General features: G+C 56.1%; 6 protein-coding genes across 6 annotated transcripts; 3 read left to right on the top strand and 3 right to left on the bottom strand.

Annotated features, from left to right (window-relative positions):
• Positions 1–457: 457 nt before the first annotated feature.
• LOC132320104 (claw keratin-like) lies at positions 458–892 on the bottom strand. The gene has a single exon (XM_059832316.1). The coding sequence runs from the start codon at positions 890–892 to the stop codon at positions 458–460; it is 435 nt and encodes a 144-aa protein (XP_059688299.1).
• A 1,672-nt stretch (positions 893–2,564) lies between these two features.
• Positions 2,565–2,990, top strand: LOC132320079 (claw keratin-like). Its single transcript, XM_059832262.1, has one exon. The coding sequence runs from the start codon at positions 2,565–2,567 to the stop codon at positions 2,988–2,990; it is 426 nt and encodes a 141-aa protein (XP_059688245.1).
• A 2,078-nt stretch (positions 2,991–5,068) lies between these two features.
• LOC132320085 (claw keratin-like) lies at positions 5,069–5,494 on the bottom strand. Its single transcript, XM_059832281.1, has one exon. The coding sequence runs from the start codon at positions 5,492–5,494 to the stop codon at positions 5,069–5,071; it is 426 nt and encodes a 141-aa protein (XP_059688264.1).
• A 1,609-nt stretch (positions 5,495–7,103) lies between these two features.
• LOC132320090 (claw keratin-like) lies at positions 7,104–7,529 on the top strand. Its single transcript, XM_059832295.1, has one exon. The coding sequence runs from the start codon at positions 7,104–7,106 to the stop codon at positions 7,527–7,529; it is 426 nt and encodes a 141-aa protein (XP_059688278.1).
• A 2,309-nt stretch (positions 7,530–9,838) lies between these two features.
• Positions 9,839–10,273, bottom strand: LOC132320100 (claw keratin-like). The gene has a single exon (XM_059832311.1). The coding sequence runs from the start codon at positions 10,271–10,273 to the stop codon at positions 9,839–9,841; it is 435 nt and encodes a 144-aa protein (XP_059688294.1).
• Positions 10,274–12,262: 1,989 nt separating this feature from the next.
• On the top strand, positions 12,263–12,688 carry LOC132320088 (claw keratin-like). The gene has a single exon (XM_059832287.1). The coding sequence runs from the start codon at positions 12,263–12,265 to the stop codon at positions 12,686–12,688; it is 426 nt and encodes a 141-aa protein (XP_059688270.1).
• Positions 12,689–14,252: the final 1,564 nt, after the last annotated feature.

The raw sequence follows: 14,252 nt of genomic DNA on the forward strand, positions 1-14,252 counted from the left end.
TACTTCCGTGGGGCATTAGAGCAGCCCAGACTGACACGCCCTGAGGTTTGGGAGCAATGGGAAAGAAGAAGGGAGGATCAAGAAAAACCAGGAGTTGACATTGCAATGGAACACAGCTTTTATTGCAGTTGCAGGGGAGGAGGGAGTTGGGACAAGGGCAGGGCCCTGGCCAGAGACTTCCCCTGTCTCCTGGCACTGGACAAAGCGACAGGGAGCATCAGCCGTGCTGCAGGAACAGGCACCCAGTGCAGGTCTCTGTCATCAGGAGCAACAAGTCTTGAAGGGATGATCAGGAGGGCAGGAGAAAGGCAGAGCTGGGCTCCAAACAGGCACGAGGCATCCAAGCTGCGGAGCCCAGCAATGCCAAAGGGATGTCCTTCCACAGAGCGTTGTGTTGGTGTGTGCCAGAGTATCTTCAGGAGCTCTCCTTCATCTGTGGTTGGACCCAGTGTGGGGCTTAGCAGGGCCCACAGTTGCCACTCAGGTACCTGTGGCCTCGCCGCCAGCCCCCATATCCGCAGCTCCCAAAGGCTCCGTAGCCCCCAGAAAGACCATAGCCTCCATAGCCTCCATAGCCCCCATAGCCCCCATAGCCCCCAAGGCCTCCATAGCCCCCAAGGCCTCCATAGCCCCCATAGCCCCCAAAACCACCACGGCCTCCAAAAGTGCCGCCGTAGCCCCCTCCAACGCCGGGGGCTCCCGCTGAGCCAACAACGCTGTACTGCGGGAAGGAGCTGAGGATGGGCCCGGGGAAGGTGACCACCGAGGCCGGGGGCTGGATCACCACCGTGGAGTCGGGGCACTGCCGCACACAGGGCTCGTTGGCGGTGTCAGCCAGCGGGGCCGGGGCGGCCACCCACAGGAAGGGGACGCACAGGCTGGAGCAGGACATCTTTCAGGCAGGCAAGGACTCCTGGAAAATGCACCAGGAATTAGGCAAGGGTGTGGGGAAGGGGCTGTATCGAGGAGGCAGGGAGAGATCCCCAAGAGGCTTCCAAGAGCTGGACTCACCCGGTCGATCAGGAGAGTGAAGCGGAGGAAGCTGGATAGAGGACTGCGAAGCCCTCAGCTCTTTTATACATGTCCCAGACTGCCCGGGGCATTTGCAGAGGTGGTGGCGTAAACCTCAGGAAATCATGAAATCCATTGGACAAGCTTCATGACACAGATAATGATGCAAGACCATTTTGTCCCTTTTTACTGGGGGCACTGGCATGCAGATGTGCCCTTGAGAGTATAGAGGTCATGGGAGGGACAATCTGTGACACATCATTCCATGACAGACAAGGTACTGCTGTAGCTGAACTCGTGGCACCAATAAACCCTGATACGCACCCTTAATCCCCCACTTTGCTTATGTGCCAGAGCCCTAAGTATTTTGCTACATAATGTTGTGCCCAACCACGCCACACCAAGATGCTACTCCTGCAGACAAAGCAATCAGCAGCAGCCCAGCCACTCGCCCAGAGCCAGCGGTGCCCAGCATGCCTGTGCCTGTGGGGACCGTGGCCACGTGCAGCCTGACACTCTGAGGGTGTTCGGCCAGCGTCTCCTGGCACAGCCCTCCATGCCCAGCTGAGTAATCGAGTGCCTCCAGAGAGGGCTCCGGAAGGACCTTGCTCACAGACATGTGGCCAAGGAAGCTGAGAGTGTCCTGGTCCCCTTCCTGCCCTCCAGCTCCTCTGTGCACGTGCCCCCTCACACACGACCTTGCCGCTGGATCTCACTGCTCCCCACCCATGCCTGTGTTGAGCCTCCGTGCGTAGGGGTCTTCGTCCCACACAGCAAAGAATGCCCCTGCTCTTTGCATGGCTCTTAATCGGGGAGCCCCAAATACACCCTCTCAAGAAGTGGCAAGGAGATGGTCAAGGCTTAAGGATGCTCCTGACCTGTTGCCCCAAAAGGCCCCGAGCCCTCATGGGCATTGGGAGATGATGAGCCTTTGGGAGTCACTCCGAGCATGTGGAATAACTTCTCCATTTGCCCAACCTCCCGGTGCCTCTGTTTGCCAGCTTGTAAAAAAGAGGTAATGACAGGCGTGATGGCTGTACGCAGGATTGCAAAGCACTTCTGCAAGACGCTCAGGACTCTGGCACATAAGTAAGTGGGGGGATTAGGGACAGATAGGGGTTTATTACCGACGCGAGTTCAGCTACAGCAGCGCCTTTTCTATCAGGTAATGATGTCTCACGGTCTCTCCCTCCCATCACCTCTTTCTTCTCCAGGGCACGTTTGCACGCCAATGTCTCCAATGAGGAGGCATATAATTGTCCCACTTCACAATCTCTGCTATGAAGCTTGTCCGGTGGGTTTCATGATTTCCGGGGCTTTCCACCACCACCCACTTGGCCAATGCCCCGGGCAGTCTGGGACACATATAAAAGAGCTGAGTGCTTCGCAGTCCTCTATCCAGCTTCCTCCGCTTCACTCTCCTGATCGACCGGGTGAGTCCAGCTCTTGGAAGCCTCTTGGGGATCTCTCCCTGCCTCCCTTGATACAGCCCCTTCCCCACACCCTTGCCTAATTCCTGGTGCATTTTCCAGGAGTCCTTGCCTGCCTGAAAGATGTCCTGCTCCAGCCTGTGCGTCCCTTCCTGTGGGGTGGCCGCCCCGGCCCCGCTGGCTGACACCGCCAACGAGCCCTGCGTGCGGCAGTGCCCCGACTCCACGGTGGTGATCCAGCCCCCGGCCTCGGTGGTCACCTTCCCCGGGCCCATCCTCAGCTCCTTCCCGCAGTACAGCGTTGTTGGCTCAGCAGGAGCCCCCGGCGTTGGAGGGGGCTACGGCGGCACTTTTGGAGGCCGTGGTGGTTTTGGGGGCTATGGAGGCCTTGGGGGCTATGGAGGCCTTGGGGGCTATGGGGGCTATGGGGGCTATGGAGGCTATGGAGGCTATGGTCTTTCTGGGGGCTACGGAGCCTTTGGGAGCTGCGGATATGGGGGCTGGCGGCGAGGCCACAGGTACCTGAGTGGCAACTGTGGGCCCTGCTAAGCCCCACACTGGGTCCGACCACAGATGAAGGAGGGCTCCTGAAAATACTCTGGCACACACCGACACGACACTCTGTGGAAGGACATCCCTTTGGCATTGCTGGGCTCCGCAGCTTGGATGCCTTGTGCCTGTTTGGAGCCCAGCTCTGCCTTTCTCCTGCCCTCCTGATCATCCCTTCAAGACTTGTTGCTCCCTGATGACAGAGACCTGCACTGGGTGCCTGTTCCTGCAGCACGGCTGATGCTCCCTGTCGCTTTGTCCAGTGCCAGGAGACAGGGGAAGTCTCTGGCCAGGGCCCTGCTCTTGTCCCAACTCCCTCCTCCCCTGCAACTGTAATAAAATTGTGTTGCATCGCAATATCAACCACTGGTTTTTCTTCATCCTTCCTCCATACCCAACACCCAGAGTGGCAGCCTTGGCTCCCTGGGCTGTGGCAGCCATGTCCCACCAGCGGCCTCGTCAGTGGCACTTGCGAGAGCTGTCTCGCTTCCTCCTGCCTGCCCTTGGCAGCAGCTCCTGCATCTCCCACTGCTCTTTGGACCACTTTTGGCCTTCCCTCACCCCCACTGCTTAAGCAGAAGCCCTTCCTGGCATTCCCTGTGTAACACACCGCCAGCCTGGAGGCACGGCTGTGCCCAGGAACAGCACGAGAGTTTCCCACAGCCTGGTGCTCTGGACCAAATTTTCTTCTCCTTTGCTATACTTCCTCACACACTAGACCACAAAGCAGCCCACACTGCCACACCCCTCCCCAAAACACCCATCCACAGCAGCCGTGACAGCGTCAACAAAATCCCCTTCCACCACTCGGCGCTTAGCAGACACGCAGGGGACATGATGTGAGCCAGGACATGGCCAATGGCCGAGAGTCAGTGCGGGGGAATCTGGGCAGATGTGAGGATGGGCAGAGGTGGAAACATCCTCAAGCGGAAGAGAAGACGTGCAAACTTCAGGTCAGGCTGTGGAAAAAAAGAATGCCTGCTCTTGCCATTTTGCTGCCTTTTTTGCCATCCTCATTGTTCATAATTGTGCATGACACATCTTTTCGTGAGCTGCCCAGCACTGACCAACGTGCTGCCTCACTGCCCTTCCTGATGGCTCTGGCCGGAGCTGTCTCTGTCCAAGACCACCATGCAGTGCTGGGATCACAACATCAGAAGATACCTGGGGAAGGGAGGGACCTCAGGAGGGTGGGCAGTCCAAGCTCCTGCTCAGAGAGCTTTGTGCTTCATGTGACTGGATACCCGTGGCCATTTCATGGCTCTCAGAGGAAACTGGGGAAGACCTGGCTGCGTCTGTCCCACCCCTTCCCATGGCCCTCACCTCTAGCTGGGCACGGGGACACGGCCAGCAGCCCTGTACATGCAGTGCTCATCTCTCCATTTCCCTGGACCTCCAAATGTGACCAATAAGGAGCCAATAAAAGGAGGTGATGCCAGGCATGCTGGCTTTGCAGAGGTTTTGGAAGAGCTTCTGCAAGACACCCATGGCACTTTCACACGTTGGAAGTGGGCTTTGGGAATGTATTGTGTTTATTGCTGGTGGGAGACCAGAGGAAGCGCAGAGGGATGTGCTCTACAAGACCCAGCTGGGACTGTCATCATCCATTGTAACACACTGAGGAAACAGCCCAAATGCTCCACGGGCACTTCCGTGGGGCATTAGAGCAGCCCAGACTGACACTCCCTGAGGTTTGGGGGCAGTGGGAAAGAAGAAGGAAGGATCAAGAAAAACCAGGAGTTGACATTGCAATGGAACACAGCTTTTATTGCAGTTGCAGGGGAGGAGGGAGTTAGGACAAGAGCAGGGCCCTGGCCAGAGACTTCCCCTGTCTCCTGGCACTGGACAAAGCGACAGGGAGCATCAGCCGTGCTGCAGGAACAGGCACCCAGTGCAGGTCTCTGTCATCAGGGCGCAACAAGTCTTGAAGGGATGATCAGGAGGGCAGGAGAAAGGCAGAGCTGGGCTCCAAACAGGCACGAGGCATCCAAGCTGCGGTGCCTTTGGGTGTCATGTCAGGATGTGCCAGAGTATTTTCAGGAGCCCTCCTTCATCTGTGGTCGGACCCAGTGTGGGGCTTAGCAGGGCCCACAGTTGCCACTCAGGTACCTGTGGCCTCGCCGCCAGCCCCCATATCCACAGCTCCCAAAGGCTCCGTAGCCCCCAGAAAGACCATAGCCTCCATAGCCTCCATAGCCCCCATAGCCCCCAAGGCCTCCATAGCCCCCAAGGCCTCCATAGCCCCCATAGCCTCCAAAACCACCACGGCCTCCAAAAGTGCCGCCGTAGCCCCCTCCAACGCCGGGGGCTCCCGCTGAGCCAACAACGCTGTACTGCGGGAAGGAGCTGAGGATGGGCCCGGGGAAGGTGACCACCGAGGCCGGGGGCTGGATCACCACCGTGGAGTCGGGGCACTGCCGCACGCAGGGCTCGTTGGCGGTGTCAGCCAGCGGGGCCGGGGCGGCCACCCCACAGGAAGGGACGCACAGGCTGGAGCAGGACATCTTTCAGGCAGGCAAGGACTCCTGGAAAATGCACCAGGAATTAGGCAAGGGTGTGGGGAAGGGGCTGTATCGAGGGAGGCAGGGAGAGATCCCCAAGAGGCTTCCAAGAGCTGGACTCACCCGGTCGATCAGGAGAGTGAAGCGGAGGAAGCTGGATAGAGGACTGCGAAGCCCTCAGCTCTTTTATACATGTCCCAGACTGCCCGGGGCATTGGCCAAGTGGGTGGTGGTGGAAAGCCCCGGAAACCATGAAATCCAGTGGACAAGCTTTATAACAGAAATTGTGATGTGGGACAATTATATGCCTCCTCATTGGAGACATTGGCGTGCAAACGTGCCCTGGAGAAGAAAGAGGTGATGGGAGGGAGAGACCGTGAGACATCATTACCTGATAGAAAAGGCGTGCTGTAGCTGCACTCGCGTCGGTAATAAACCCCGATCTGTCCCTAACCCCTCCACTTACTTATGTGCCAGAGTCCTGAGCGTCTTGCAGAAGTGCTTTGCAATCCTGCGTACAGCCATCACGCCTGTCATTACCTCTTTTTTACAAGCTGGCAAACAGAGGCACCGGGAGGTTGGGCAAATGGAGAAGTTATTCCACATGCTCGGAGTGACTCCCAAAGGCTCATCATCTCCCAATGCCCATGAGGGCTCGGGGCCTTTTGGGGCAACAGGTCAGGAGCATCCTTAAGCCTTGACCATCTCCTTGCCACTTCTTGAGAGGGTGTATTTGAGGCTCCCCGATTAAGAGCCATGCAAAGAGCAGGGGCATTCTTTGCTGTGTGGGACGAAGACCCCTACGCACGGAGGCTCAACACAGGCATGGGTGGGGAGCAGTGAGATCCAGCGGCAAGGTCGTGTGTGAGGGGGCACGTGCACAGAGGAGCTGGAGGGCAGGAAGGGGACCAGGACACTCTCAGCTTCCTTGGCCACATGTCTGTGAGCAAAGTCCTCCCGGAGCCCTCTCTGGAGGCACTCGATTACTCAGCTGGGGATGGAGGGCTGTGCCAGGAGACGCTGGCCGAACACCCTCAGAGTGTCAGGCTGCACGTGGCCACGGTCCCCACAGGCACAGGCATGCTGGGCACCGCTGGCTCTGGGCGCGTGTCTGGGCTGCTGCTGAGTGTGGCGTCATTTGGTACAGCACTCTCCCACATAAGACAAGTGGGGATTAGGGAAAGATTGAGGTTTATTAGTGCTACAGATGCGCCTCGTCTTTCATGTAATACCTATGATGGTGTGTTCCTCCCATTACCTCTTTTGTCTCTATGTCAGATTTGCACGCCATTGTCCCCAGTGAGGAGGCATGTAATTGTCCCGCATCACAATCTCTGCCATGAAGCTTGTCCGGTGGGCTTCATGATTTCCGGGGCTTTCCACCACCACCCACTTGGCCAATGCCCCAGGCAGTCTGGGACATGTATAAAAGAGCTGAGGGCTTCGCAGTCCTCTATCCAGCTTCCTCCGCTTCACTCTCCTGATCGACCGGGTGAGTCCAGCTCTTGGAAGTCTCTTGGGGATCTCTCTCTGCCTCCCTCGATACAGCCCCATCCCCACACCCTTGCCTAATTCCTGGTGCATTTTCCAGGAGTCCTTGCCTGCCTGAAAGATGTCCTGCTCCAGCCTGTGCGTCCCTTCCTGTGGGGTGGCTGCCCCAGCCCCGCTGGCTGACACTGCCAACGAGCCCTGCGTGCGGCAGTGCCCCGACTCCACGGTGGTGATCCAGCCCCCGGCCTCGGTGGTCACCTTCCCTGGGCCCATCCTCAGCTCCTTCCCGCAGTACAGCGTTGTTGGCTCAGCGGGAGCCCCCGGCGTTGGAGGGGGCTACGGCGGCACTTTTGGAGGCCGTGGTGGTTTTGGAGGCTATGGGGGCTATGGAGGCCTTGGGGGCTATGGAGGCCTTGGGGGCTATGGGGGCTATGGGGGCTATGGAGGCTATGGTCTTTCTGGGGGCTACGGAGCCTTTGGGAGCTGTGGATATGGGGGGTGGTGGCGAGGCCACAGGTACCTGAGTGGCAACTGTGGGCCCTGCTAAGCCCCACACTGGGTCCAACCACAGATGAAGGAGAGCTCCTGAAAATACTCTGGCACATCCTGACATGACACTCTGTGGAAGGACATCCCTTTGGCATTGCTGGGCTCCGCAGCTTGGATGTCTCGTGCCTGCTTTGAGCCCAGCTCTGCCTTTCTCCTGCCCTCCTGATCATCCCTTCAAGACTTGTTGACCCTTGATGACAGAGACCTGCACTGGGTGCCTGTTCCTTCAGCACAGCTGATGCTCGCTGTCTCTCTGCCCGCTTCCAGGAGACAGGGGAAGTCTCTGGCCAGGGTCCAACTCCCTCCTCCCCTGCAACTGCAATAAAAGCTGTGTTCCATTGCAATGTCAACTCCTGGTTTTTCTTGATCCTTCCTTCTTCTTTCCCACTGCCCCCAAACCTCAGGGCGTGTCAGTCTGGGCTGCTCTAATGCCCCACGGAAGTGCCCGTGGAGCATTTGGGCTGTTTCCTCAGTGTGTTACAATGGATGATGACAGTCCCAGCTGGGTCTTGTAGAGCACATCCCTCTGCGCTTCCTCTGGTCTCCCACCAGCAATAAACACAATACATTCCCAAAGCCCACTTCCAACGTGTGAAAGTGCCATGGGTGTCTTGCAGAAGCTCTTCCAAAACCTCTGCAAAGCCAGCATGCCTGGCATCACCTCCTTTTATTGGCTCCTTATTGGTCACATTTGGAGGTCCAGGGAAATGGAGAGATGAGCACTGCATGTACAGGGCTGCTGGCCGTGTCCCCGTGCCCAGCTAGAGGTGAGGGCCATGGGAAGGGGTGAGACAGACGCAGCCAGGTCTTCCCCAGTTTTCTCCGAGAGCCATGAAATGGCCACGGGTATCCAGTCACATGAAGCACAAAGCTCTCTGAGCAGGAGCTTGGACTGCCCACCCTCCTGAGGTCCCTCCCTTCCCCAGGTATCTTCTGATCTTGTGATCCCAGCACTGCATGGTGGTCTTGGACAGAGACAGCTCCGGCCAGAGCCATCAGGAAGGGCAGTGAGGCAGCACGTTGGTCAGTGCTGGGCAGCTCACAAAAAGATGTGTCATCTGTCCCTATATCTACACAGATTCCCCTGCACTGACTCTCGGCCATCAGCCATGTCCTGGCTCCCATGATTTCCCTTGAATGTCTACTGAGGACAGGGTAGTGGAAGGGGATTTTGTTGGCCCTGTCATGGCTGTTGTGGGTGGGTGCTTTGGGGAGGGCTGTGGCAGTGTGGGCTACTTTGTGGGTGGAGTGTGAGGAAGGGGAGCAAGTGTGCAGAAAATTTGGTCCAGAGCACCAGGCTGTGGGAAACTCTCCTGTTGTTCCTGGGCAGAGCTGTGTCCCCAGGCTCGGAGTGGGTGACATAAGGAATGCCTGGAAGAGCATCTGCTCCAGCAGTAGAGGGAAGACGGAGCCAAAAATTCTCTAAGGAGCAGTGGCAGACAGAGGAAAAACAGGATAAGGCGGTGTAGGCGTGCAGGAATATGGAGGGGATGGAAGCATGGCAGTTGGGGAGGTTTCTCACCCTCTCCCTTCTCGACCCATGGCCTCCCAAGTAGCTCTGATCTGGGCCTTTGCCCTTGGAGTGTCTCCGTAGGCATCCCAATCTCTGCAGCCAGCCTGTGAGGAACAGCCAGAGTGGGCAGCAAATTCACTGTGGGGCCCAACAGCTCGTCATGGGCTGCAGAGTGCAGGAGCCCAAAGTGGGCAGAAGGCAGGGAGGGCAAAGTGGGAGAAGCTGGTTTTGAAGAAGATGAGTGCAGTCCCTGTTCTGGCTGACCCTCCCCCAGAGGGTTGTGGAGCCCGAGGGCAGGCAGGAGGAAGCATGGCATCTCCCGCAGGTGCGCCTAACAAGGCCCTGGGTGGGAGCTGTCTGAGACACTCATGGGAAACCATGGTGCCACGGGGGTTATTGAGTATGAAGGAAGGATCAAATAATACCAAGGGTCTACATTGCGAGGCAACACAATTTTATTGCAGTTCCAGGGGAGGAGGGATTTGGGACAAGAGCAGAGTCCTGGCCAAGGGCAGCCCAAATCTCCTGCCTACGGGCAGAACAAAAGAGAGTATCAGCCATTCTGTGGGAGCAGGCACAAATCATGGGGCTGCGTTGTCATGGGAAGATAGTCCTGTAGGGATGCTCAGGCGGGGCAGGAGAAAGGCAGAGCTGGGCCTCAAGCAGGCACGAGGCATCCAAGCTGCGGAGCCCAGCAATGCCAAAGGGATGTCCTTCCACAGAGCGTCGTGTTGGTGTGTGCCAGAGTATTTTCAGGAGCTCTCCTTCATCTGTGGTTGGACCCAGTGTGGGGCTTAGCAGGGCCCACAGTTGCCACTCAGGTACCTGTGGCCTCGCCGCCAGCCCCCATATCCACAGCTCCCAAAAGCTCCGTAGCCCCCAGAAAGACCATAGCCCCCATAGCCTCCATAGCCCCCATAGCCCCCATAGCCCCCAAGGCCCCCATAGCCCCCAAGGCCTCCATAGCCCCCATAGCCCCCAAAACCACCACGGCCTCCAAAAGTGCCGCCGTAGCCCCCTCCAACGCCGGGGGCTCCCGCTGAGCCAACAACGCTGTACTGCGGGAAGGAGCTGAGGATGGGCCCGGGGAAGGTGACCACCGAGGCCGGGGGCTGGATCACCACCGTGGAGTCGGGACACTGCCGCACGCAGGGCTCGTTGGCGGTGTCAGCCAGCGGGGCCGGGGCGGCCACCCCACAGGAAGGGACGCACAGGCTGGAGCAGGACATCTTTCAGGCAGGCAAGGACTCCTGGAAAATGCACCAGGAATTAGGCAAGGGTGTGGGGAAGGGGCTGTATCGAGGGAGGCAGGGAGAGATCCCCAAGAGGCTTCCAAGAGCTGGACTCACCCGGTCGATCAGGAGAGTGAAGCGGAGGAAGCTGGATAGAGGACTGCGAAGCCCTCAGCTCTTTTATACATGTCCCAGACTGCCCGGGGCATTGGCCAAGTGGGTGGTGGCGGAAACCCCAGGAAACCATGAAATCCAGCGGACAAGCTTCATGGCAGAGATTGTGATGTGGGACAATTATATGCCTCCTCATTGGAGACATTGGCATGCAAACGTGCCCTGGAGAAGAAAGAGGTGATGGGAGGGAGAGATTGTGACACATCATGACATGACAGACAAGGTGCTGCTGTAGCTGCACTCGCGTCGGCAATAAACCTCAATCTGTCCCTAATCCCCACTTTGCTTATGTAGAAGAATCCTGCGCATCTTGAGGAAGATTGCTGTGCCCAACCATGCTACACTCAGCAGCAGCATCTCCACCACGCACCCAGTGCCAGCGTTGACTAGCATGCCTGTGCCTGTGGGGACTGTGGCCACGTGCAGCCTGACTCTCTGAGGGTGCTCGGCCAGCATCTCCTGGCACAGCCCTCCATGCCCAGGTGAGTAATCAAGTCCCCCCAGAGAGGGCTCAGGGAGGACCTTGCTCACATACATATAGGTGAAGGAGCTAAGAGTGTTTTGGTCCCCTTCCTGCCCTCCAACTCCCCTGTGCACATTTCCCCTCACACAGGTCCCTAGTGCGTGATCTCACTGCCCTCCCACCTACATCTGTGCCTGCACTGTTCATAGCTGGAGCTTCATCCCTTACAGGACTCTTCTACTCCAATCTTTGCATGACCATCAATGAATTGGGGAGCTAAAAATCAACCAGCCATGGAGTGGCAGAAAAATGTCTAAGGCTTAGGGACGCCCCTTGCACCCGGTACCGCGGTGTCCCCAGCCCTTACCTGCATGGGGCCACGGTTGGCATTTGGGAGCTGCCCTGAGCGTCTGGAATGTCTTCTCCATTTGCCCAATCTCCCGGTGCTTCTGTTTACCAGCTTGTAAAAGAGAGGTAATGACAGGCGTGATGGCTGTACGCAGGATTGCATAGCACTTCTACAAGATGCCCAAGACTCTTGCACATAAGTAAAGTGAAAAGATTAGGGACAGATCAGGGTTTATTGGTGCCGAGAGATGAGCTACAGCAGCGCCTTGCCTTTCATGTAATGGTGTGTCACGGTCTCTCCCTCCCATCACCTGTTTGTTCTCCAGGGCACGTTTGCTCGCTGGTATGCTCAATTAGGATGGGTATAGTTGCCCCACATCACAATTTGTTTCATGAGGCTCAATTTCATGATTAGCTGGGGCTTCTGCCACCACCGCCTTGGCCAATGCCCCAGGCAGTCTGGGACATGTATAAAAGAGCTGAGGGACTCACAGCCCTCTATCCAGATTCCTCCACTTGACTCTCCTGATCATCGTGGTAAGTCCACGTCTTACCTCCATCTTTCCTTCCTCGGCGCTGGCTTTCTCACGGTATCTTTTGCTCTGGGCTCCACCATGCTTTCGTAGTGCATAGTTAGGATGTGATTGTGCTGTTTGAGAGCTATGGAAAGGATGGAAATTTAAACTTGCAGGTACAATGCCCTGAGTATACCAAAGCACTCAAGTCCTTTGGGAGCTCGGTGATTTTCCTTCTGCTTTGGATGAGGGAGTTTTTCCTCTCTGCTGTGGGGGAGTAAGAAGCAGGGTACACTAGTGGAGGAAGGGGTTTACATGAGCCTTTCAAGTCTGGAGTGTGTTTTTGCCCTGACTGCCTGAGATGATCCAGACCATGTCCTGGGACACAGGTTCCAAGGGCGAGAGAGCCAGGAGGGAATTGGGATCCGGCCTTACACTGAACCGGAGCTCTGCCTTGTTTTGCAGCCTCACCTCCTGAACCGAAGGATGTCCTGCTCCAGCCTGTGCGTCCCTTCCTGTGGGGTGGCCGCCCCGGCCCCGCTGGCTGACACCGCCAACGAGCCCTGCGTGCGGCAGTGCCCCGACTCCACGGTGGTGATCCAGCCCCCGGCCTCGGTGGTCACCTTCCCCGGGCCCATCCTCAGCTCCTTCCCGCAGTACAGCGTTGTTGGCTCAGCGGGAGCCCCCGGCGTTGGAGGGGGCTACGGCGGCACTTTTGGAGGCCGTGGTGGTTTTGGGGGCTATGGGGGCTATGGAGGCCTTGGGGGCTATGGAGGCCTTTGGGGCTATGGGGGCTATGGGGGCTATGGAGGCTATGGTCTTTCTGGGGGCTACGGAGCCTTTGGGGGTTGTGGATACGGTGGCTGGGCCCGAGGCCACAGGTACCTCAATGGCAACTGCGGGCCCTGCTAAATCCCAAATATCCATGGAGTTCAGTGCTGGATCTGCCCTGGGTCTCCACAAGTAGCACCTCCTGTCCTCTACCACCAGATGCAGAACGAAGCTTTCAGCCCCTCTTTAGGCTGTGGCAAAGCAGCTACTTGAACTTTATGGTCCTCGCTTATTTGCACAGAGCAACCTTGCAGATCTTCTGCTGTCAGCTTTAGGGCTTCCAGCACTGCCTCCAAAATCTCCCCTCTATCTGCGGTACACCAAAACTGTACTCATCCTCGGATGAGAGTCTCCCCTGCTCTGCCCCGCTCTGAGACTCCCAACCTGCAACAGGAGGGGGGAATCTTTGGGGTGGAGCCCTGGGTCAATGCCTTCTTGCAGCCTTATGATTTTTGTGTTTCCAATTCATTGTTTCTGTGTTGTTATGTATTCTGCTGTCACTGTCTATTGCATTTTCCATCCACATTAAAGAATCTGCATTGCATGAACAATTTCTTTTGGCCTGAATTTGTTTTTCACTGTTGTTGGAATTATGTCTATAACTGAGCAATGATTTGAAATGTCAGATGGCAATTCATTTGCTAAAAACATTTGTGGAAGCTCTGAATTTCTCTCAGAAAAACTTTTGAATTGCAAGTTACGTATGTTACTAGCAAATGATTAACTTCATTGGAAAAGATATATTTCAAAGGTGAAATACCACTTTCTATTTTGTGAGGTCTATAGAAGAATGAAAACTAAACTAGTGGCATATTTCTTTCCCATTCATCCTCTGCTCCCTCTTCTCACTGGTCAGTCATGATGCTCGTGGTGATGCACTGAGCATGCACCCTGCAATGTGAATAGTGCATTCATGAGAGCTCTCATCTGTGGGCAGCCTGAGGCCATCCTTCCCCCTGTGACCTCGGGGAAGCTCTGCACAGTGTGTCAGAGGGCCATGTGTGGGCTGTGCATTTCTCCACCCTGCCAGGTGCACCCAGATATTCATGTCTTGCTTTGGGCTTGGGGGAAATTGCTGGAAAGTTGCTCTGTCCTGAGATGGATGTGGCAAATTTGGAGCTGAGCATTACCTGACCCCTTGCAGGGACTGCTGTTAGAAGTGGCAACTGCCAGGGACTCAGGTTGGTCCTGGGGAGTTTGAAATGTTCAGCACGTGTTTAACGACACTGCATAGAAAAGTATTCCTGCGATTTTGTGACATTTGCACTCAAAGAAGAGACACGGAATACCTATGACCAAGGATAAATATTCTATCAATTCAATTGATAGGTAAAAGCAGAAGGAAATGATTATGTGGTAATGAAAACCAGAAGACATACTTTAGTACGGAAAATTTATTTGGAAAGAGACAGCTTTTCTACAATTCTGGAACAAAATTGTACAGAATATAACGACCATCTTTCCAGGGGTTCAGTGAGGCTCTGGCTAATCACCAGGGTCAAAGTGATGCAGTTTATAAAAAATGTTTTTTCTCCTTTGGTGCAGTTGCTGTGTGCAATTTCTAGCATCCTAAGTCACCTCTCTAAGTTCAGTGTCAATAACATAACTGAAGTAAGACAAAGCACAATGTAAGCAGATGACTAAA

The sequence above is a fragment of the Gavia stellata genome, chromosome 33 (genome assembly GCF_030936135.1).
Source record: "Gavia stellata isolate bGavSte3 chromosome 33, bGavSte3.hap2, whole genome shotgun sequence".
Classification (NCBI taxonomy): Eukaryota; Metazoa; Chordata; class Aves; order Gaviiformes; family Gaviidae; genus Gavia; species Gavia stellata.